Genomic DNA, 25,566 nt, shown 5'->3' with positions numbered 1-25,566 from the left:
CAAATATTTCCTTCTTTTTAAAATCCAATTGATTAAGTTTAATTGCGCAGTTCGCTTCCACGTGCTGCCAACGTGTTTTCGGAGCATCTGAATGTGAGGCTATTGGTCCGTGGGGTGGGGTCCGCCCCCTTGCAGAGCTCCCAGTGGGCCGGGCGGGGAGATGCAGCAGTGAGCGGTCAGCCGGTGAGGGAGGGCAGCTGCACCCTGTCGAGTCAGCTACTTGGGCAACTGGGGAAGGGACGGCCAGCAACTCGGACCGAACCACAGAATCAACCCGGAGCGGGACACTGTAACTCCGACAAAATCTCAAAATGCGCCGAATAACTGGGAAAGGAGGAGGGGACAGTTTAATTGAGATGAGCCCGACTGAATCTCTCAGCGGTAAGTACAAAAGAGCCACAACCAGACTCACTTTTTAACTGCGGATTCTTAAAGTGATGTTTAAAATGGAACAACTGAACGTCTTGAACTGCGTCAGTTCTTTAGATCTGAACTCCTTTTAGACAAAGAAAGAGACTCGATATGATATAAAATTATTATCAAATAAGAGAGATTTAAAGTTGTAGTATTATTATTGTACTTTTAAAAAATCTTGTACACAAAATGTACGATATTTTTCTTATTTATGAGTACAAATGAATCATATTTTACAAGAGTCTTTATCATTTCAACGTTTATTGCTAAATTTGGAAGTAAGATTATCACAAGTAAAATCAAAAACTTTCCCCACCCTGATTCTCTGGCTAAAACGCCTCGGCCAGCTCATGGTTTTGCTTTCCTCTCTTGGAGGCAGCAGTGAGTGATTTCCATGGAGCCAGGCTTTAGCAGCTGGCCCGTCTGGTGGAAACACACAGTCACCTTCAGACAGGCACTTTATACACCAGGAGCAAAACCCCACATCCCTTTCTGTTCCCAACTGAATGTAGGTTTTAAACAAGCTGGTCGTGTTGGGTTTTCTTTTTCGCCATTTATGGCTAAAAACAATGTGTTGTGCTGAATGAAAGCTGAGTCACTCCATGAACTCTCTATCTAGGAATCTGGTGCTCAAGATACCTTGAATACACAATCTGAGCAAAAAACTGAATATTTACAACTTTTTTCTGTCTCAGTTTAAGCTGTGTTGCAAAGAATTGGCATATATTTCAATGTCTAGGTGTGCAAAGCTGGTTTAAAAAAATAATCCAAAAGGCTCTAATTAGACCTAGTAGACTAATTAGAGTTTTATCTAGAGCATGGGGAGCTTCAGAGCATTACGTTGTGGTGAAAAATGTTAAAAATCTGTGGTTTCTTCACAGTTGGGAGATAAACCTCTCATCTTGTAGTGTGTTCATGGGTCGATGTTGTCGAAGTAAATTATTAATGACTATTATTTCATAAAGGTTTTGAATACTTTTGAATACTTTTATTATCAATTACTTTTATTATTTGAGTTTATTGATTACCTTACTATTGATTGCTTTATTACTTTACTCATCTTATTACTCATTTTATTCCTTATTTATTTTATTATATGTTTAAATGTATTAAAGGTCACAGTTTCTGATACCTACTGCAGTTTAAGTGTGACAAATTGTCTGTTTTCCAGAGACTTGTTTTAACAGGGAACTTCCTGACCACAATTGAGTTCGCTCAAAGGCCCACCGTTAATTGGGGCCCCTGAGCTGCACCAGTGCAAGACTTGTGAGTTGAACAAAAGGACAATAGATAGGTTTTTTCCCACTTAACTATCTAAGAATAAACTTGTTGATTCTGCAGTAAAACATGTACAACAAAAGGTCAATAAAAGTGTTATATGCAGAGGCGTTTGTGGTTAAGGTGTCAACGTTTCGAGACTGCAGATGTTCCAATGATGACCTGTTTGTCACCTATGCCCTATTTGTCAAGAAACTGTCTGTACTTATTGTTTTATTGTTTCTTTTCCTTTCTTTGTGTGGTTAATGATCTTTCCATTGGCTACATGTTCGAGTCTGTATAAAAGGAGGCCCCTGAGCGACGGACTCAGAGAGACTCCTTTGGCACTCGTGTGTTGATGACCACTGTGTGTTAAATGACCTTTCTCCAATTGCAATTGTTTTAATAAACTTGTACTTTTATTCTGATATCTGCCTCCTAGATTGATGTTGCTTTAACAATGTTAAGAAAACAGTGAAAACTATTTTCCAAACACTAACCATTCAGCTCCAGGAAATTAAATCAGAAATAGACTCACGGTGTTAATTAATATAATCCATCTGTACTCCGTTTGTGGAGACGTTGTGCATGTTTTGGACAGAGATGACCATCCTGTGTTTAGTAATTCAGAGTGCTTGTCTTGATGCCAGCAAGGTGTTTAGAAACGTGCTTGCTGAACCTCATAAAGCGGACGCACAGGACATGAAACTTTCAGTTCATGACAGATAACAACACCCTTCATGCTTCGTAAAATCTGGAAGGGAACTGAAACTACAGAATTAGTTCTTGCAAAGAAAATGCAGAAATTACCTTGGGTAACTTTGAATACTTCTGTCTTTATTCTTTTTTTTTTTGTTGCCCGGGCTGTTTGCTGAAGGCAGCCGGCTTTGTTTTTTGTTATATCTGAATTGCAGACTGACTTGTAAGTGGTTTGATTCACTCCATTGTGGCTCTCTTTTTTTTTCTCTGGCTAAAAACAGAGAGACAGCAGCAGTGTTGAAGTATTTCCACAGTGATCAGCTGCTTCCTTCTGAACAAAGCTTTAACTGTGGAGGCTTCCTGGTGGGGAGGACTGCTGTCATGGCTGACTGGCTGAGATCACATCACATACAGCATCCAACTGTGAAAAAAATATGCTCAGCTGTTTGAGAGTTGTTCTCCTGCGCTGTGAATGAAATGCTTTCTAGTCAACGATATGATGATGTCTGTTTAAGATAAAAACGGGAAGCTATGGCATATATCTTAAACTGTGTTTAGGATTGTGAGGGGTTGCTTAAATCCTCATGCTAGGTAGATTAGGTCTCTGTGAGATTCCATGGTATGCAAATAAACAACAATGTGGACTTTACTAACACCACACCTTCTTTTGCACAATCCTATCATGGATTTAAAAGCTTCAATCTTATGTTGTTTTTCATTAAAAGAGTAGCATAAACATTGAGCATGAATGCTACAAAAAAAGATGTTATATTTGTACTTCTGCTGCCATTTCTGGCTTTTGACAGTTCACTTAGGTTTGTAAAATCTTTCCAAGTTGCTTTTTCCTGACTACAGACGTAGGCTGGTATGAGAGTCTCCTGAAATCATAACCTACGCAACTGAAACCAAATCCCTCCTTCACACTGTCACATTCATTATATATATATATTCAGAACATTAAAGCAAAAAATAATTAAATTAGTTTTATTTGAAAAAGTAATAATTACACCATCTTCTTAATAAAATAACATTTTGATCAATAAAGGTATTCTGAAATGTATCATGAAGGTATTCTAAAATACAGATAAAATGCTTTTTAATCTTATTAGTACTTTTAAAGTGTATAGATAACTTGATTAAAATATCATTCTCATAAAATTATGTAGTTTCTATGAAAGTTTGAAAAAGTTATCACTTCCTAGACCTAATAGATGTTTTTTCCGCATTTGACGGCAACAATAATTACTTAACTACTTGTGATGACTGGCAGTTAGTCTTTTACATCACTATGGTCGAGTTTTATCCCACTCTTCTTTCTAGAGTATTTTTATTCATCCACATTTGAGCAGGTAATGTCAAAGTTTCCCAATTGGACATTGCAGACTTTCATGGACTTTGACTAGGCCTCTCAAAAAGGGTAATGGTTTAGGTAGCCAGTTAGAGGTAGTCTTGTTGGTGTGCTTTGGATCGTCGCCTTTCTGTTTATTGCAGGTGGGTTTTAGCTTGAGATCACAAGCTGATGGATGTACCTTAAGGCAGCATAAGTATCAGGATGTATAATGTTCATGTTGCAAAGGAGTGTTTGGAGCGTAATAGTGCCAGGTTAATAGATTGAAAACATTATGACCTTGCCTTTTTCATGCTGGTGTAATATCTACCCAGTTGAACTGAGTCCCACAGCAGCAGATGCTCACACAGGCACAAGTGGAATTGGCCAAAATGCTAAAGGTCACAGAGTGATTATTGTTTCTATTTCTTGTTTGGTGACCTTGAGCACTTTGAAATGCCCCTTCAAAGTTCTGTTTCCTTAAAAATGTCATTTCCAAACTGATTGACTTTGTTTCCTGTCTGTTTTTCAGTCTGTTTAAATCAGGGCGTGATGTGTTGCTTTTTGAGATCTTTTTAATCTTGTCAGACAGTTTGTATTTATGCCATTTACAGATTCTGAACTTATGATAGTGATAAAACCTGGATGTGGCTAATGAAATCAAGCTTTCAAACAATTGTGATTAATTGCAGTTAATTCATTTGAGGAAGGGATTTTTTTTTTTTTGAGCAGGGACAAGTTGGATTGGGTCCCTTGATGATTGGAATCATGATTTGAATTTGTTGGTTTGTTTTTACTCATGTTATCTTTGTCTGTGATTAAAATGTGTTTATTTTTTCTTAGATAAGTGTAGTAGTGAACTCTCTACTGTAGCTAACCTGTATTATTGGGTTCAGGTTAGCTGCTGCTAGCAGCTTCTCAGAATCTCACCATAATACTTCTCTAATTTTCACACTATGTTGGTTTTTTTGAGACTTTAAATTGGGTCCAAAGATACTGTATGTGTTCGAGCCAGCTGACTGGCAGTGCTAAGCAAATTGCAAGGGAGTGGCAGTGTTACATTACTCCCACTCTGGCACTGTTTAGGATCTTAAACCCAATATTATGTCAGTTTCTCCATTTTTCAATCTCTAAGTTTTTAACCTTGATCAACTTAAAAAATAAAACATAAACTGTTTTTTTTCTCTTAGTGCAATGCTACATAATCTTATACTGAATATGCCTTTACAATTATATTTAAATTTAAATTGCCTTCATGCAAAGTAGAAAATGTTGCATGCGTTTGTCCTAGTCCCATGCAGTGGGTTAAGACTTAAACAACCAGTAATTTGAGGCTTTATAATAAAAGCAGTTTGTTTTGCATTAACTAGGCCATGTGCTGCTAACCATAATTTTGTACATGATAGACAAAAGCTTTGAATCCTTTTTTTTCCACTGTAATTTGATACTTTTATATGTTGAATCGAGACTAAATATAACATCAGAAACCAATAATTAGGATTTTTGTTTCTGTAGAACAGAGGCTCAAACCTTTCTGCCTTATTTTTACTGGCTTCTGTCTTTGTCGCTCTTCTGTCTGCCCCCTCATTTGTTAACGTAAATCCATTTGCAGAATCTGCCCTGCATAGTCGGACTGTCATTTGGAGGAGAGGCTAAAAGGGGAACGCAGTTGGAGTAATTACCCAGGTTCATCACGTGAGCTGTTCCTATTTTTAACCGCGTTCAAGGGGATTTACCAAATGTCTCATTCTTGTTTCCTGAAGTCACTCCTGTAGTCGCTGAATCATGCCGGCATGCTGCTTCTTTCAGGGCGATCCAGTTAAGCCACCCTGTGCTCCCTGAGAGAGCGCTGCCACAACATGTTATACAAATACAGACCACAATGCTGACTGTTTATCATGCTGTCCTCTTCACCTCAGGCAGCTGTTCACATGGTTGAAACCCAGCCGTCACCGGCTGACTGTGGTAACCAAGCCTCATATTGTTTTGGTTTAATTTTGTCTTGCAGATGATGGGAATGGCTATCGCCAACATGCCTCGTCCAGCACAGGATCCCTCCAGCAGGGGCAGTCAGAGGTAAACACCAACTCTCTGCTAAGCTGAATGACTCATTCATTTCTGCTGACAGCCTTTTGGGGGATTTTTTTTTTCACTATCAGCTTATAATATTAAACCTAGTGGGTTTGAGTTGATGTAGTTTTATGTAAGTGTACAAAAACTTCTCGAAGATTTTCACAGTCCTTTGGAAAAAAAATATTTAAACCCAAGGGCTCGGGGATTTATGGCTTATTTACAAAATATCACATTTAATCTTTTTATTTTTCTCACTTTCTTTTCTAAAACAAAATTACAAATGACAGAAAATACTTTTAAAAAGTGGCTTTCATTAATCATCCCTTTTGCCAACTGTACGACAAAGCAATTACAAGAATATAGTCATAATATTAGCAGCTTGCGTATTAATTTTTTTTTTATTTTTTGTGTTGGACGTCTCATAAAATTACTACTTCATTCTCCTAATATTGTTTTCTTTATTCTGTTAATATCAAGACTTTTGTCTCTGTATTACAGTTTTGCTGTCATATGAATGTAGACTTACGTTACTACAACTGTTTTCTTGTAACATTATGACCTTATTTTTGTCTAAAAATAAAAGACTTGGCCTGACCCTTATATTTTGTGGTAGAGTAGACTTGAATTCAAAGTCCAAATAAATAGAAGTTGTAAAAAAAAAAAAACCTTATCAGACAAGATGGCAGCCTAACTTGTGCTGACATCACTTTGACCTATGGAAACTCAAAGAGTGCATTAGTGAAAAAAAATCATTAAAATATACTAACATTTGTGGTTGTAATGTCAAAAAGTGTAAGTTCAAAGAATGCAAATTCTTTTGCTTGATGGTTTTAAAGTTGGTGCATTTGAAATCTCTTTGGTATCGTCACCTGCTGCTTTCCTCTTGTGAGATAGCTGTAAGAATTCATGGTAAACATTTTAGCATTCCTTCCTTTCTTTTCAGTACTTTGTGTGCTCACCGCCTACCAAAAATTTTCTAATTTGTTTGCTAAAGTAACACTTTGAATTTATACAAAGCTGATGCTACATTCTCATTACCAAAACAAAATTGGAAGAAGCTCTAATGCTCCTGTTTTTTCCCTGTTTCGCGTGATACATTAGTCTCCTTTAACGCCTGGTGTGTGTGTAGAGACGTGCGAGTCTCTCAACACCAGCCTGGCCTCCTTGGTTCCGTCCGACTGCAGTGACAATTCATGGGTCAGGAGTCCCAGCTTAGAGCAAATCAATTCTTTCACTGGGGTAAGATACCTGTCAGGCATGCAAATTCGAGTTTTCAGTGAGTTTTGTGCATCTTCTTACATCAACCCTGAGCTTTTTGCTTAATCTGTAGGATAGTTGAATGCTTCGCAGCTCTGGTGTGTTGGATTTATTGACCAGTTAATCACATCAGTAAAAATTGTTGCTACAGCTGTAGTGGTTTGAGGATAATTTTTTTCCCCCCTTCATGTTGCAAGGCGCCCTCTCACTGTCTGCTCGGTTCCTCCACAGCTTCGGAGAAAACGGGCGCTATTCCTGAAGTATCGTTCCAGGGTAAAACAGGCTCTGTGTCTGCCTGCGTGTTTGCTGGTCTGTCTTTTGCTACAGGCATTAGCTGCACGAAAAATACTGCCAGGTGGAAGGATGCTTTATTGATCCAGAGAGGGAAATTATATTGCTCTGACATCAAGGGAAGTCAATAATTTTTTTCTTAGTAGAGAGCAGAGTCTGGCTTGTAGCAAACATTTTGTTTCTGAGAGCGATGAAAACATGCACTAATGGTACCATCAGCTCAGTGAGAATGGAAAATTGCTTTTGATTTATTATTTTTTTTCTCACCTGTAATAGTTTTTGCTTCACTGCGGAGAAAGCAACACCATGGTAGCGTTGAAGCTTAATTAGAAGGCACAGTTTTGTAGATAAACATGTAGATCATTACATGTGTGTGCATGTCGGTGTGTGTGTGTACACGGTACAGTACATGGTATAATCTAGGCCCTACCCTGTGCTCATGACAGGAGGAAAATGTAGCTAAACATATACTGCTCCGCTGGCTTATTTTAAGTAGCTTAAATGTGGTTTTGTTTAAGAAGCATGTTCGCATCTTAATGAGCAGTGTCTTTTTTTAACATAAAGGCTTTTCTAGGCTCCCTTCAACTGAAGACAACTATTTATCTAAGCTTTTAATCTATGCTGTGTTTTAAATAAGCTTCTGTATCTTGTCATCTTTTCTCTACTAATTTTTATCTAGTCTGTCTATGTTTAGACCACATTTTAGGACTGAATATAGTAAAACACCTTACATAGCCATGTTTACTTGCATATCGGAAACCTAAAACAATTGATAAATACACACAGTAATAAATACAGTTCTTGTTATATTATTGATTATAAACTAGCATTTTATATGTTAATACTACATATTTAAGAGTATAAAAGTGCACTTTATGGCATCCTGTCGTTTGGAAGTGGCGAGTAAATGTATAGCAATCTGGTTAAGTTTCACTGAGCAGAGGTGGCCCCCAGCAGATCTCCTGATTCCATATGGCTGATGTGTAATTATAGTAAATTAAAGAGTTTCTACAATATATTTCCAGTTAAAGAAAGCCCCCACCCTGCTGCCATGGTCAGCCTGGTCCAAGATGCTGCAGGAGGAAATAACATGTGGTTGTAATGTATATGTAATTTGGAACTGGAAAGCTCTACTAAGGTTGAGGCCTTGGGTGATTGCTAGCTAGACATGGGCTGGTTGCTGATATGTAGCAACCAGCCCATGTAGCTGGTTGCTACATGGGCTGGTTTAAAAGTCCAACCAAACATTTCTTGTCAGGGCTCGCAGGGCTTCCCCATTTCCACCTGTTTCTGTACTCTGCTACATGTAAACCAGCCCATATAGGGTCATTATTCATGTTTTTGTCCATATCTCCCAGCTCTAGCTAGCTGTAAACTCCACATATACAGTTGGAGGAAAGAGAGGAACGCTACGAAGCTTGAAAACACAATCTTGACTTTGAAATGAGGTTGGCAGCATTATGTTGTTGGGGGTGTTTGCTGCTGAAGGGTGTACATCACAAAATAAAATGCAACATGAGGAAATATTTAACCATCATTCAAGATGTCAATCAGGAAGTTAAAGCTTGGACACCAACGGTTGTTTTTAAAGACTCTCAGCATACCACCAAAGTCATTACAAAGTGGCTAAAATGTCAATATATTTGGATCTATCACAGAGCACTGGTATTAATTTCATAGAAAATGTGTGGGAAGAAATGAAAAGGTCTTTATCTGTACAGAGCCCCGCAAATCTGACCCAGATTTCCCAGGGAATTATGGAAATAGACCATAATTCCAGTAAACTATTGTGAGAAGCTAGAATGCATGTAACCTTCTAAATTTAAAGGAAATAATAATGATAAAAACATATTAGGCCAAGTAACTAACATCAAACTGAAAAAGTTTGGTTTGAAGGTGAATAACAAGGTTATATGTTTTTTAGCTGTATGTTATGAAGTGATGCCACTGCACAGGCCTAAGAAAACAAACAGCAATATAATAGTTAATGTCTAGATTAGCATATGACTGAAAATAAATGGAAAAAGCATGGCTCCCATTCATAGTCCAGTACTGCGTACCCTCACCCTCCACTTGTCCCTTTCCTGATGCAGAGCTCTCATTTAATTAGCTAGCTTGCAGCTGCACTTCGACATCTCTCCCTACCCCACCTTCTCTCTTCGCTCAGCCTTTTCTGGATGACCGTGCCAGTGAGGGGTTGTCCCGGGAAGAAGGCTGGTGGGCTGGTCGGCTCTGATCAGGACGGAGATCAGTGCAGCCAGACAGAGACAGGCAGTGCTTTCAGGGCCGGGCTCTTTTCCCCGGGGGAGAGGCAGTTTTCCTCTGTGAGGCAGGCATCCTGTTACGTTTTTCTTTTCTTTTTTTTTCTCACTGATGCTTTACAAGCAGAAAACAAGAAGGCCATGGAGGTAAAGTGCTCTCCCTTTTCCTCCCTTCTTTCCTTCAGCACTAGCCCAGTAGATTGAACAAACTCACATCAGGATTAGAGTAGAGAAAGCCAGGACTGAGTGGGTTGTGGTAGCTGTGGTTGTGCCAGATGGGTTCTGTGTACTGCATGCACTCGTGTAGGTAGCTGCAGCAGTGGGGTTGAGGAAGAAACGATGTGTGCAGTTATTTTTAGCTTTCTGGACAGCTGAAAAAGCACAGGCAGTAAGACCTGTCCTCCCTTACAGCGTTACGGTTCAGTCAATATTTCTTGTTCCCCAGCCTGTTGGCCTCTGCAGGGCTAGCACTGGCTTATGCTCACTGTTTAAAATTAACAATATGAGTCGATATCAAAGCTAGTATTTAAAAACAAAAGAGTAATCTGACGGTTCCCCCTGGCTTTCCGGATTTCCTCCAAAGCATTTTCTTATCAATTTCTGCAAAAAAAGTTGAATTAAAGCAAGCAAAGCAGGAAGTATCCATCTTAGAATCCCTCCGTCAGCATGCCGTTTGTGTTTGCTGTGAAATTTAATTTATCAATTGTCTACCGTGGTGCATTCATCCAAAGGCCTGAGACTGCAACTCTACCTATGTTCTGTTGTTAAGTGTCTGCATTTCTGTGTTATCTCGTTGTAGATTGGAAAACAGAAGCTCAGCAAAGACTCTGTGTTCTTCCGAGATGGGATGAGGAGAATAGATTTTGTCCTCTCGTATGTTGACGATAAAGACTGTGAAAAAAAACAGGTAAGAACTAAGTTACAGTTAAGTTATCTGCATTTTTTCCATTGTTTTTCTTCACAGCGCACAGAACAAAGGATAAGCTTTGCACAAAAATTAAAAGATGATGTTATTTCCTGGTCTTGGAAAGAATCACTTCATGCAGGAGTTGTGTGCCGAGCCTAAGTACCACAGAGCTGTTTGCTGTTTTTGTCATCTTGCTGTGGCAGTTGCAAGATCATTTTGGAGTGATTTTACGGCCATTTTGGCCACACGGCCCCCAGACTGTGCAGTAGTTTTATCACTATCACTCCGGAGCGCTGACAGAGTCTGTCTGTTTCCTAGGGAGCCGTTAGCCTTCACAGCACTGTGTCACCAGCTCACACTTTGCCCACACTCTCAGTCAGTGAGTCAACAGTGTGACTGCTTGCCGTGACAAGAACTGGATCGTTTTTACCACAGAGTGAGGAAGGGCCAACAGGAGGCCACTTCCTGTGGCCTCCTGTTGGCCACAGGAAGTAGCCAGAATTGTTGTATAATATGGCACTAAATCTCATCCCTAACAAGAAGGTTTTATTTCCTTTTTAGGCCGATGTATTCTCAAAAACAAAAGGCTACATGGCAGCTTTCATTTACTTTTAAATCCCTTTTCTGCTGCCATGACTTACTTTCAACTCTACTAGATGAGCAGTTTTTGTTCATAAAACACTTGTTTTTTGTTTTTTTATACCAGTTATGTATCCTTGGACTCCATGGTCATCTTGTTCTTTCACACGATGAACAGTGTGCTGCCAGATATGCATATTTCACATAAATTAAATAAATAATCTTGCATTGTTGAGTTTTTGAGCAGATTTTAAATTAAAAGTATCTATTTTCAAACTGGCCTTTTTGTCATGATTACATGTTATTTAAGATTTTTGCTATTTTTTACCTGTTCTTTTCATAACATCCAGATTCCTATTTGTGTTTTGTGTTTCATCTGCTCAAGGAGAGAAGGAGAACTTATGAAGCCAACCTCAAAGAAGCCGGCCTGGAGTTGGAAACAGAAGATAAGTCGGTATGATGCCCTTCATGTGGACAATATAGGACAGAATTAGCCGTAACTGGGGAACTGCTGATGTTTCTTTTCCATGTTATGCATAACTACATGATTTCATACAGAATAGAACTTATAATTTTGCTTCCATCACGTACTTCATATTGCTAAACAAGTAGAGTAGCATCATATCCAGTAAATTAGAATATGTGCTCAGATTAATAACATGTTTTGAAAATAACCTCCTAAGCGCACTTTAACATTTTTATGCTAAAATGTTTATTGGTCTGACGTAATACTCTAATCTTAAGTTGTCAGGTTTATATAAGCTGTAAACAGGAAATCATCATAATTAACAGAACCTCTTAATACTGTGTGTGATTAAATGCTAACCTCCAACCATGAAGCAAATATACATCAAATATATTGATCAGTGTTCCAGTTACTAGGAATCACAGGCAACTCTATGGTTGCATGATTTAGAGGAACTCTGTGTTTCAGCATTTTTGCGGTTTTCTGGAAGTTTGTTCCAGATTTGTGGTGCATAAACACTGAATGCTGTTTCTCCATAATGTTTTTAGAAAAGAAAACAAACTGCAGATGGATCCATTTAAAGTTATTTTATACGTTTAACAGGATTGCCAATAAGTGTGCACTTATTATCTGTATTTTTGTATCTTCATGATCAGGAGTCTGAGGATGGTAAGACGTACTTTGTGAAGATCCACGCACCGTGGGAGGTGCTGGCCACCTATGCAGATGTGCTGAAGATCAAGGTTCCATTCAAAGAGAGCGACATACCGGACGATGGGGACATGCCCATGAACTGGCTCTCCACTCCTTTTCGACTGCCCAAGGAAATCATGAATCCCGAGCCAGACTATTTCACCACTCCTTTTAGCAAGAGCAAGCCTGGCCTTTTCCTTATCAACAACCAAGACACGTTCTTCCCTCCCTCCACTCGCAACAGGATAGTAAGCATGGCCATCCTTATCTTGTTTGTGACCTTCAGTCTTTTAGGTGTCACTTAAAACTTTATCAGCTACAGTCCAGCAACATTTTGAAGGTTGTTGCAATTTGCTTGATGAAAAACAAGTTTTCATTTTGCCTAATACAGCGGTCACATTTTTCCCATCCCTCCAGGTCTACTATATCCTGTCCCGCTGTTTGTATGTCAGTGAAGAATGTGGAGACAAAAAGGGAATCAAGAGGTTGTTGAACAACGGCTCCTACACTTCTGCCTTCCCTCTTCATGATGTGAGTTTTTTAACCTGAAGTACTTTCTTAAAGTAAAAACAACAACAAAAAAAGTATTTGGATTTCGAAATGAAGTCTTTCTGCAATCACTTTAATAAAAAAACAAAATGATGAACTGTTTCCTTTATGCCTGCAGTCCAGATACTGGATAAAATCCAAAGATGTCAACTGTGAAAGTGAAAGATACGACCTCTACAAATACTGGGCGAGATTCTTCTGCTTTTTCAAGGAGCAACCCATTAACCGCATCAGGTAAAACCCTTAAAATGAGGTCAGCTGCCAAGCAGGTGTCAGAAATGAAAGCATAACTGATACTCCTTTTATTTTCTGTTAAAGAAAATATTATGGTGAGAAGATTGGCATTTATTTTGCTTGGCTTGGTTTCTACACTGAGATGCTGCTGTTTGCTGCAGTCGTTGGAACGATTTGTTTCACTTACGGGTTTCTCACCTACGGTGACAATGAGTGGAGGTAAGCCCCACAGAGAACATCGTCCCGGTTCCTGGTGGTTCAGATGCTACTGTATTGATTTTAATGTTTTCTCATGTTTTCCTTAATAGTAAAGAAATCTGCAGTGATGAAATTGGAGGGAAAATTGTCATGTGTCCCCTTTGTGACAAGAAGTGTAGTTACTGGAAACTCAACACAACATGCAACTCCTCGTGGGTGAGAATTGTTGACCCATCGTGACTCATCTGCTCCCCGCAATACGTGGGATTTAAACAATAATTATGGCTAATCACAAAACAAATCAGTTTGTTGTTTATTAATTGTTTTATAAACCTGTTTTTCTTGCAGCAATCACACCTGTTTGACAATGTGGCCACTGTGTTTTTTGCCATTTTCATGGGAATTTGGGGTATGTAAACAAATCTGTGCTCAACATATTCTAATTTTAAACACAGTGTGCCACCTAGTGGATTGTCTAGCTACTTTCTATTTACTAGTATAAATATGTTCCTTTAAAAAAAAAGCTAAGCTATTGTTAGCTTCTTGTTTTTCTTTCAGTCTCTTTGTCATCTAGAGAATAAGACATTCTGTAGCGAGTTACTCTAAGCTGAAACTTTACACTCTGTGATCAGAGAAATGATTCTGACCTAATTTCCATGGTTGTGATGCACCGTTTGCCCCTGCAGTGACACTGTTCCTGGAGTTCTGGAAAAGGCGCCAGGCCCGTCTGGAGTATGAGTGGGATCTGGTGGACTTTGAGGAGGAGCAGCAGCAGCTGCAGCTCCGGCCAGAATATGAAACCAAATGTACAAAGAGCAAGGAGAACCCCGTCACTAAGGTGTTTAAGCAGTAATGAAGCACTAATCTACTGTTCTTACCGGTAACAAAGTCATCATTTTGTCAAAGTCAAGATTAACTGACTGGTTTGATGTGGTCACATTACCTGCTGTACTTCCTGGTGTCCATGTGGTGTTTTCAGCATTCACAAAAAAGGTCTGAAATTTGGTTTAAATATCTCAAGATCTGGTTAAAATGTGGGAAAATCCCCTATCTATTAATCTATTCATACATCAAACCATCATACTATTTATTTATATCATTTATTTACAGTTTAAGAAAAGAACATGTCACATGTTGATATAAACAACATTTTTAATGAAAAGGAGTAAGAAAAGAGGAAGAAAGAAGCCTTATATAGTCTTTCCCTTCTTTCAAACTTTATACCATTGGCAACAAAGCATCGCTCAATCATCCAAATACTAAACAGTCAATGTGTATAGATATATGAAAAAACGATAAAGAAAAAACTTCATTAATCTGTCCATCATTTCAGTTCTTTATTCATCAAAACTGGGCTTAAAGAGGCCGAAAGTTTGAGTCTGGAAGTAGTTTTGGTCTAGTTTCTTGAAATAAGACACAACTAACTTACAGCAAGATCTAGAAACTTTTCTTAAGTGAACAATTGATTAATATAGGGTTTTTTTTAAAGCCCTAGTTCCACAGGGCAGATTATTTCACTTATAACAAGACATTTTTCCTATTTTATTAGACCAGAAAAAGTGTTTTTGCAGTGTAAAATTTTCACAAAACTGCATTCACCCTGAATGTAAAGTATGAATACTATAGCACAAAATAAATAAAAGAGATAAGATTGCCATCTTTCATTACTGCATCTTCAGGAACAAGAGGGGCTTCTTGACATAACTGCTACATATCGAGCAGGGAAGTTTTTTCTGTGCTGGGCTTCTGTGATCCTTTGGGTAAGGGTGTCGCATCGCTCAGGACTTCCTGTTTGGTGAGGAGGAGGTGGTGCGGTGTAGCGTTGAGAAATGACAACTATTCCTGGAAAGACTCCAAGGCCCGAGTTTCCTTATTCCATTTTCAGTGTCTAGCTTAGTGAGTTTCTTGAACACAAATACTCAAAAAGAAACTTCAAAAATAGTTCTGATTGATTAGCACGTTTCTGCCTCAGATGTGAACCTGTAACAGCTTAAGGAGCTTGGCCTTTCAGAGTTTTCTTTCCAGGATTTAACCAACATGCCTGACCCCAATGCTTTGCTTGCTTCTGATTTAGGAACTGGAGCCTTACTTACCCATAACAAGCAAGTGTGCACGCTCATGTCTGTCTGGAGCTACCGTCCTGTTGTGGGTGAGCATTTCATCTTCTGATCAGATTTAAAACGCCGTTTCCATCAGCCGTCCTCCTCCTCTCATCTGTCTCAGCTGTCTTTCACTTCATGCTGTTTCTCCAGGACGGCTATGTATAAAACAAAAAGGAAGCTTTGAAATATACTTTGTCAAACGTCTGGTACTGCTTTTCTAAAAGAAACTGAACAACATTTTGGTATTTTTATGATTGTGACAGTTTAAACTGAATAGTTTCAAGCATGCCGATACAAAATGTCTGATTCTTATTTCCTCATGTTTCTAAACTGGTATGACCAAACAAATAGACTCAGTTTTATCTGTTAAGCCATGAGAGGCACTCTATTTTTCATACCTTTACTTTAGTGCCAGACATAACTTTTCTTATGAAATAACTTTAATGAGGCAACAAGGGAAATATCCCAGAATCTCCTTTTTGCAAAGCATACCTGTCCCGACAAAACAAAGTGATGAGATTCTTTACACTTTATACCTGATAGAAACTTTATTTTTCTGATCAGTGAGCGCATGATTACGGCTAGTTGTACTAACAAGTCTGGATAATGTAATTTAGAAAATAAGACTCAAATTATAATTTTGGGCACCTGTGAGGTGTTTAAAACTCAAAGGAAAAACAGATGTCAAACATTTCTAGAAAGGGAAGTATTTTTGATGCAACAAGTCAAGACATGTCTGTGGGCCATTCAGTCTGCAATAAGAGCAAGATTTTCAGGAATGCTGAATGGAATACAGCAAACATCTTGCGATTTTTACCTCTGTTATGAAACAAGCTCTGGAGAAGTCGGCAACTTTTTGGAGATCTAATGGGTAAAAATCCACCTCCTGTGGGGAATAAACACACCAATTTGGTTTAGGTAATGCTAGCCATGCTGGTTGTCAACATAGGATGATAAAGACAAGAAATGTCAACGTCATAATTTTAAAAAAAAATTTTTTATTACTATTGAAAATAGCAAATCTTTTCTCTCGCATGCAGTCCAATGTTGACTTTGCTCCGAAAATTGATTTAATATTTATCTCATGTGGTGGAAAGGAAATTAAATATATGATGCTGGTATTTTATCTTCTAATATATTGGAGAAAAACTGAATTTAAAACATAAATCAGCAGGTCAGGAAATCTAAATGTGGGCGTGCGTGGGCGTGCGTGTGTGTGTGTCTACTATATTGCATTCTTCTCTTTCCTAACATCTGAGTTGTTGATTAAACCTAGCACTCCTTGCATAGATTTGTGTTTGCACTTTAGTGTCGCATTGTAATGTTTCCTCTGTTTCTGTTCAGTTTGGTCTTTCATTTTGTCACTGTGTTTTCTGTCCTGAAGATCTCATTGATCATTGCCTGCATCATTGGGGTCATAGCGTACCGCCTGGCGGTGTACGCGGCCTTCGCTAGCATCATGAAGGACAGCCCCACCAATCACCTGGAGGTGGTCGGCCCCTACATCACGCCCCAGCTGGCCACCTCCGTCACAGCCTCTTGCATCAACTTTGTCATCATCATGATCCTCAATCTCATGTATGAGAAAGTGGCTATTTGGATTACTGACATGGGTGAGGGCCAGAGCTCCATAACTTACTCAACTTTCATGGCATAAAAATCTCTGTAAATCCCATATTTTGGTTTCCATCCAGAAATCCCAAAGACCCACCTGGAGTATGAGAACAAGTTGACGGTGAAGATGTTCCTCTTCCAGTTTGTCAACTACTACTCCTCGTGTTTCTACGTAGCGTTTTTTAAGGGGAAGTTTGTGGGCTACCCTGGAAAATACGCTTACATGTTTGGGAGCACGCTGAGAAACGAAGAGGTAATGTTTACACTTGATTTACGTTCAGTCTGTATCTTTATTAAAGTCTGTTTACCCCCCATATTTTCTCTTTTTCAATCTGTGTGTGTTTGCAGTGTGACCCTGGCGGCTGTCTGATTGAGTTAACGACACAGCTGGTAATAGTGATGACTGGGAAACAGGTGTGGGGCAACATTCAGGAAGCTCTGCTGCCGTAAGTACAGAAACATTATGCTGTAGCTGCTCATATTGAGGAAATACAAAGTGATTTAACAGTCTTTAAAATACAATCTTGTAGCATAACCGAACAATTTAATACAGTAATTATAATAACAAAATTCCTGCATTATTGGTTAAACAGTTTCTTATAGGGTTGCAACTAATGATTATTTTAGTAATCAAGTATCCTGATGATTAATCGATTAGAAACCTTGGCATAGTCTGCAGGTTTTTCATTTAACCACTTCAGCCTTTTTTATACAATATTAGAAACACATTAAAAGATGCAAGTAAACAAATAATATCAGCTTTCCTTTAATGTACACTTGATCATCAACATGTGAAAAGCTCAACTTACAGCAACACAGTGTAGGGCTGATCTGTTGATTAAATTTTCAATTAACCGTTTAATAATTGGACAGCAAAAAGTGCTTAATAGGATATTTTTTATTTTTACAGAACTTAAACCAGGTAAAGTTAAAACTACTTGAGGAGTTCTGGGTAGAACATATTTTCTGATGAAGGACTGTTTTTTTCTATTTTAAATGCAAAATGTATATATATTTTTTAGGATTTTTGGCTTAGTTACTGCTCTGAGGGTGTCATTCTTTCATCAAATAGCCTTAATTTGAGTCTATATACTCCAGTTAACAATTAATTAACTACTAAAATAGTTAACCAATATTTCAATAATTGATCATCACCCCTAATTCTGATTGATGGTTTCAGTCCTAATGTGTATTATAGTTTCTCCGTTTAAGTGCGTCTCCCTTAATCTTGTCAGAGGTTTTCTGAAGGCTCTCTGCCGCCCTCTTGTGTTTGTTTTTAGCTGGGTGATGAACTGGTGGGGCAGCAGGAAGGCACGGAACCATCCAGAGAGCCTGTACAGTCGCTGGGAGCAGGATCATGACCTGCAGAGCTTTGGTCAGCTGGGGCTCTTCTATGAGTACCTGGAAATGGGTAGGAATCCATCCAACACACACAGATCCACAGTTTGGACACAACAGGACAGTGTTGCTGTAGATTTATTTAAAAATATGCTTATCTTTCTGGTAGTGATAGTCTCTAATTATACCCTTGGTTTTAACAGAAAAGATTTTAGGGAGAAAAATTAGCACATAAGGGGACTTATTATGGCAAATTCACATTTTGAATATTTTTATTCTTCTGTTTGGGTCTCAACTGCTTCTATAAACAAGTCAAGCGCTTAAAAAAAACACCCAGCTGTTGTTTGGCAAAAAGTTAATGCTTTTTGATGTCTGGAAAATGAGTTGTATGAAAAACCTCCCAATTTTTAAGTTGCAACCAACAAGCACTGTGCTGTTACCTAGCAACCCAAGCTAAGCTCCATGAGGTTTGGCGAGCTGGTTCTATCGCTGTGTGAGCTCTCCAATGGCTGCTGGAAAAGACAAGTGTTTTGTTTCTGACTTACCACTTGCTGCATCCTAGTTGGTTGTGCAGGAGGCGTTTTCTACTGCTTTTCAAAGATATACAGTTGTATAATTGCACATCTGTTTACAACCATTTTATCTGCAAGCGTAAATGTTGAGTTTTAGCGGGGGTAGCCAGCAGCAACTTGCATAGATTTAAAGTGACAAGAGGCTCTAAAACAGCTCATTCTGAAAGGAGCTCAAAATAAGAGAACACTAAGAATGATTTTGTGAAAAAATGTGATGAACGTGTCGTCTCATAAAGCCCATAGATCTATTCTAACCTTTCCAATAATTTTCATAGAAGCATAATGGGTCATGTTTAAATACATGGATCCTCTAGATGGTGCTGTTACATTGTTCTGTCTCTCCTCTCCCTCACAGTGATCCAGTTCGGTTTCATCACACTCTTCGTGGCTTCCTTCCCCTTGGCGCCGCTCTTGGCTCTTTTCAACAACATAATTGAAATCCGAGTGGACGCCTGGAAGCTCACCACTCAGTTCAGACGTCCTGTGGCAGCCAAAGCCCACAGCATCGGGGCCTGGGAGGAAATTCTCAACGGGATGGCCGTACTGTCTGTCGTTACAAATGTGAGCGCGCAGCAGAATCTGCTGTCAGACCCGTTGGGCTGATTTTTCACTAAACCAACGAATGCAAAATGTTTTCCTGCTTCCAGGCATTCATCGTGGCCTTCACCTCTGACATGATGCCTCGGCTGGTGTACATGTACGCCTACCAGCCACAGGGACAGATGAATATGAAAGGTTACATAAACAACAGCCTGTCCGTGTTTAACGTCTATGAGTTTCAAAACTCCAGCAGGCCTGAGGAGGCTGAGAACCCGATGTGGCTCAACATCACAACCTGCAGGTAAGAAGCAAACGGAAACTCCAGAGAGAGAACAGAACATGTTCTGTCCTTCAGTGTTAATCAGGCAGGATCAAACAATCTGGCATTGGCATTCTTTAGCGATCTTTTAGGTCAGGGGTGTTCAAAGTTTGTGGTCCGACTAATGCTGTTTTTTGTTTTTTTTTGTGGCCTCCAACTGCAGTTCAACAATGATGCGAAATTCAGGGTGAAACTATTATTGACGTCATTTTCTTACAATGGAAAATGTAAATTAAAACGCATAATATTCATTCATAATATTCACAACCAAACTTTTAAAATAAATACAACCATGTCTATCCTGATACTTTTACTGAAAAGCCCACTTTGTTGCAGCCGAATCAGCTTTTATTCCATTGCTTTTATTAAGTGTTTTGAAAGAATAAATTTGTTCTACTGACCCTAAAGTAATTTTAAACTAGATGCCTTTGTTTTAGCAAATGCAGCAAATGTGCATTTTTAAGTTTTAGATCTGCAGTGAATAGGATCCCTTTGCTAAGCCAAAATGGCTACTTAATTTGCTTTATGTTATTTATTTATTTTTTTGTCCACCCTGCTTTATGTTGTCAGTAATGGACAGTTGTCAACCCAATTTCAGTAATTTTTTTTTTCAATTTCCTTAAATGTTTTCTGTGCTTGATGCCAATGATTTTACCGATCTTGAACAGAATTTTCCACCACCACAATGTCTTTAAGGTCTTTAAGAAATGAGATGCTGCTCATTGCATCAGCTGGGCTTTAATAACTCGTTGCCAGCTGGAACATAGTCGGTCTTGCAGTAACTATCACATAAGGCTTTAAAACATTTGTGTGTAATAAATTTACGTAATATGTTTCACTTGGTTAAATGATTGGGAAAAAAACAGTTTTCTATAATATTCTAATCTATTGGATGAGTCTGTATACAAGGCTACATGTGATAGAAAAATAACACCACACGCGACCCTGTACACACACTCTCTACTATGAAACATGGGGGTTGTAGCATCATGCTGTGGTATTCCAACTTTGTTAAATTTAGCATATAAGTACTGATGATCAATGTAAATTTTTGTAAGCAGGACTTTATTACATCTTTAATTAATCCTAACGTGTTTTGCTTAAAGATAATGTTATGTGTGCATCTAATTTAACAATAAAATTGGTATTTTCAGTCAGTGTCATACTGGGTGCTAACATTGCTACTAAACAGCGTAGTTTCAATCTTGTATTTGAATTTCAATCAAAGCTTTAAAGTTAATCAGGATGAAGTTCTGACGTCTGATTTTCATATGTTTTCCTTTGCAGGTATCGTGATTATCGCTACCCCCCCGGGCACGAGAAGCAATACTTCCACACGATGCAGTTTTGGCATATTTTAGCTGCCAAGCTAGCTTTCATCATTATTATGGAGGTAAAGAAAACAAGCCTCTCTTTCTCCACCGTTCAGTTCGAGACGTTTTAAATTAGCAACCATTCAAACTTTTTCTTTCCAGCTACAGTAAATATCTATACATAGATGAATAAACTGAACATTAGTCGAGGAATCTGAACACTTAGAATCTAAAAAACCTTTGTAATCTAGATTTATGTAGGAACCATATCTTATGTTCTTTATTGCTCAATTTAGTGGCTTTTGTGCAATATTCTGGTTAGACTTTTAGATGTTAACCTTTAAATTGAATGAGATAAAGAAATCTATTTAAAAGAACATGACAAAATGATAACATTGCATGAAAAGTGCATCCTTCCCTCCTTTTATGCTTATCTTAACCCTCATTCCTGCATAGATTTCCTTCTTCTCTCTTACCTTCCTAATGTCTTTTATTTCTCTCTCCCTTCCATCTGTCCATCCCTGTATCTTTTATTTCTTTTTTCCTCACTCCTAATTTTCATTCTTTCCTGCCCTTCCTTCTTGTATCCTCCCTTCCATGTGTTGTTTACTCTTTCCTTTTGCATCCCCTTTCCCTTCAGCCTGCCCTCTCTTACTTTTGTCTTTCATTCATTATATCCAACTCGTCTTTCTTTCCTGTGTTCTGTCTTTTCTTTCTGTCACATCTCCCTTGTGTCCTTCTATCCTTCCTTTTTCATATCTATTTTCTTCCTTCTTTCCTCGTTTTCTTTCTCCTGCTTGTCTTTCCTCTAATCTGTCCTTTTTTAATATCTACGTTGTTTCCTTGTGTCCTTTCTTTGCTTGTTTCCAAGTTATCCTTTCCTCTGCATTAAATTTGTAGTACATGTTTCCATCTTCTATTTTAAAATGTCAGTGAAGGAGTGAGAACTTTGCAAAAATCTGGGATTTTCACATGAAATTTATTTAAGAATACAAGTATGTTAACACTGTAAGGATTTCTTTGCTCAAGGACAGCAAATCAAAGTCTGCAAACTATGCAATACGTTTTTTTTCTTCAGAAATGTTCCTTCTTTAATGCTGCATCTAGAAAATGTGAATAGTTCTGTGCATGTGCATAAAGTGCCGTAGTTTTAATAAGTTTCTTCTTCTTCCTCCACCACAGCATGTTGTTTTCCTGGTTAAATATTTTGTGGCCTGGCTGATTCCGGACGTTCCCTCTGACGTGAGGGCTCGGGTAAAGAGGGAGCGCTTCCTCGTCCATGAGTATCTTCACAATTACGAAGTTAATGAGCTGAAACGACAGCTCGGCCAACAAGGCGACAAGGAGTGCACCTGTACGCCGATGATCTACCCGACTTTACCCAAACATGAGGTGCTATCGGAGGTCCTCTAGCGCAGGGAGCGGCTGCTCAGTCTGAACTCACCTGCTGACTGTGGATTCACTGGCTTTGAAGACCAAAACTCTGTGCATGCTGACGATTTGACACGCTTGAATTTAGACATCGCTCTCGTTTATGTCTTCTTGTGAAGTTAAGATTTCCAAACTTTACTGTATTCAAACAATAAGCCGCACTGCGTCTTTAAGAGACAGCTCACTATTGTTTTAATGTAAGGTTATTTAAAGTGCCACCAAAGAATCGCCTTAATACTCTTTTTCTTTTTCTTTTTTTGATGAGGATTTCTGCAGTTCTCTGATCAGTTCATCATCGTTGAGGTCACTGCGCTGATAATTTTAGCAAATTATGTAAAATCCATCAGGCTAATGTCGATTGTTGCTCTTAATTTCACCTCACTATGTTCCCCAGGCCATAACCTGAGATGTGAAGCAGCTTTTTGTCCTGAAGGGAAATCAGTGCTGCTGTTTTGACTGTGACTAAGGACAGATTTGATCCTGCAGAGGCCAGTTTTTGAGCTGTGGTAGCAGCAGCTGTTTAGCGCTGAATGTGTACACAGCGATGAAAGGATAAGAGCGCTCTCTTTTTAAATTTTAAAAAATGTTTTTTTTGTGTGTTTACCACACACCAGTGAATGGAAGCCTGTGTTTAAGTCCGACAAAGCCCGTCAGCCAGCGCCTGCGTCCATCCCTGCGTTTCAGCTTTTCTCTGAATAAAAGACACATTTTCCTTTTATTTTGCACAAAGCACTTAAAATAATGCAACTACCAATACATGAAGATGTATAACTTATCATTATCACAACACTAAGACTTTGTGATCAGTGTTTTAGGAAGCAGTTATCTACCTTTCAGAACTTTGATATTTATATATATATATGTTTTTTAATTATTATTTAAGGGTGCAGATTTGGTTTAGAACCTATATGAAGGACATTTCACATCATTTGTTGGTGCCTAAATAAAATTATGCAGAACATTTTTGTTTATTGAAGGACTTAAATCAGATGTAAAGTTATTGAATCTGTAGGTCTGTCTGAGATGTAATCGTGTGTAAGTTCGCCTCTCTCTTCCAGTTTGCCTTATCTACGCCCTGGGCTCTGCTGACCACTATGCCTTAAAACATCTCATCCATTTTTTTCTGTGGTTTTACTTTTCTACCTAATTTTTTTCCCAAGTTTTCTGCCATTATATTTGAGTCAGGATATGTTTCTGATCATTCTTCAGGCAAAAATAAACTTGTTTACTGTATTTTTAATGGTAAGTGTTCATTTTTTATGAGTGTATCCAATTATATGAGACAACAAAAATAAATCTCCAAGCTCAGACGGTGTTGTCGTTTATCGCTCAAACAAATTCTTGACTTGTTTGGACTGGACAAAATAAGCTGAATTATTATGTTACCTGTTTACGTAAATAGCTTTTTCTCCTGTTGCAGTCACAACATAATATGATTTCAACAATTATTGTACAGATTTTTCAAATGATTCATGGAGAACTTCAAACTCTCCAACAGGGAACCCACTTGGTGTTTGGAAACCACAGCTACAAACCCCCAGAACAGATGGCCAGATTAAAAAAAACACAGAACTATTCAGTGTTTGTTCACACTTTGAAGAGGAGTTGGGGGGGTTTACACCTCAAAACGCTGGCAAGGCTGGTTGGGTTGGCATCAGAGGTCAACAGGACAAAGATGAGGGGAGAACTCCAGCCAGGCAAATTGTGAGGAATTACCTAGTTACAGATTTATGGACAATAGTGTAATAGATAATAATAATCAATTAGCTTGATCTGTATTATAAATGATGTGTAATATCAGTTAAATTACATGAATCATTAATTGCGGTAAATAATTTGGATCTGGTTTCAACCTTTTTTCCCCATAAAAAAACACATGTAATGGTCTCCATGTGGTTCTTCTTTTAGATATACTCATTTTTCTGAGGGCGCTTCACAGGCAGAGCCAGACTGAGGCACAAGCGAACTTAGCTACTGACCCCAGCAGAGGGCCACCAAGAGTGTTTGGATTCTCAGGCGGCATTGATTTAATAAGAACTTCTAAAATTAATCCTTCATTTCCAAAATAGTACAATTCAGCAAAAAAATGTAACTTTGTCAACTTGTGAATGAATTTAATATGTAAATAAGCTGACGAGCGTACCATGTGAAGAATCCAAAGTTAAATTGAATGTATTGTCAAAAAGTCACAGAGAATACATCTCTGATTGTAGTTTGCAGAAAAAAAACAGTTATTTTTGCTTACGTATGAAATACAGTATGTCCTCAGTGCATCAGTGGCTCTTTGTTGTTTTCTACTTTTGTTTTCACAAACAGAATAAAGGTTTCATAAATCTTAAATTGTGTTGAACAGCCAAAGAAGGAAGGAAGGAAAATGGTGCTACACAGATCACAGGAAACGCCCTGGGGAATCTGTACAGGTATAAAGAAGTGATTTAATTTTATTTCATATTATTTCCTATTGTCTTGGAAAAAAAGGGAGAAAAAACATTATGTCAACAAATGTCCTTATTTTTCTTAAATCTTCATGAAATGGATCGTCTAAATATTTAAGGATCAGATTATTTCCCGGGAGAACGGTTCCCTTCCACCAGCAGCTGGGGACGGTTTTAATAATTAATGAAACAGAACATGTAATACTGTAATACCAACAGATCTGACTGTAATAATCCAGATTGATGAACTTCATATCAGTTGATTTACAACCACAGAGGGAAACATTCTCCTCTAGCGCATGTAGCTGGTCAGCTTGTTAAAGTCACCAAAACAGAGTCTAGTACTGAATGTTACTTTGCTGAATTACTTCTGTTATTTAATTACAATGACAATTTATTATTTATATTGTAATTGGGCTATAGAGTAATGCCATAATTGCTTAATAATGGTAGTTCCTATTTATTCTTTCATATTTTACTGCTTCAAATTAGTTAAAAATGCTCTTGGGTTGCTTTACATTTTAGTTTATTCACAATGTTCATTTGGAGGTAATACCACATATTTTTGTTTTGGCAGTTTTGCTTTTGTAAGCAAGTCAAGGAGAGCATGGCTGCCATCTTCGTTGCTTCCCAAAACAGAGGAATAAACTACACGTTATTGAGAAGCAGAATCAAGACCTTTTTTCAAATCTTTTGT

At 38.3% G+C, this 25,566-nt stretch overlaps 1 protein-coding gene across 4 annotated transcripts; it reads left to right on the top strand.

Moving 5' to 3' along the window:
- Positions 1-186: 186 nt before the first annotated feature.
- ano5 (anoctamin 5) lies at positions 187-23,740 on the top strand. Of its 4 annotated transcripts, none has more exons than XM_023346774.1 (22): positions 187-381; positions 5,706-5,773; positions 6,872-7,009; positions 7,259-7,300; positions 10,379-10,486; positions 11,451-11,519; positions 12,188-12,472; positions 12,642-12,755; positions 12,892-13,007; positions 13,092-13,226; positions 13,316-13,421; positions 13,554-13,614; positions 13,892-14,043; positions 15,280-15,354; positions 16,692-16,920; positions 17,002-17,174; positions 17,270-17,367; positions 18,202-18,332; positions 19,187-19,392; positions 19,479-19,672; positions 20,978-21,083; positions 22,186-23,740. In XM_023346774.1, the coding sequence occupies exons 1-22, from the start codon at positions 312-314 to the stop codon at positions 22,414-22,416; spliced, it is 2,907 nt and encodes a 968-aa protein (XP_023202542.1). In that variant the 5' UTR covers positions 187-311; the 3' UTR covers positions 22,417-23,740. The 4 variants fall into 4 exon arrangements, with proteins under 4 accessions (XP_023202542.1, XP_014328347.1, XP_023202560.1 ...); XM_014472861.2 differs by lacking the exon at positions 15,280-15,354 and adding an exon at positions 14,885-14,965; XM_023346792.1 differs by lacking the exons at positions 6,872-7,009; positions 7,259-7,300; positions 15,280-15,354 and adding an exon at positions 14,885-14,965.
- Positions 23,741-25,566: the final 1,826 nt, after the last annotated feature.

The sequence above is a fragment of the Xiphophorus maculatus genome, chromosome 2, assembly GCF_002775205.1.
Source record: "Xiphophorus maculatus strain JP 163 A chromosome 2, X_maculatus-5.0-male, whole genome shotgun sequence".
Classification (NCBI taxonomy): Eukaryota; Metazoa; Chordata; class Actinopteri; order Cyprinodontiformes; family Poeciliidae; genus Xiphophorus; species Xiphophorus maculatus.
This window is presented reverse-complemented; position numbering and strand designations above follow the sequence as displayed.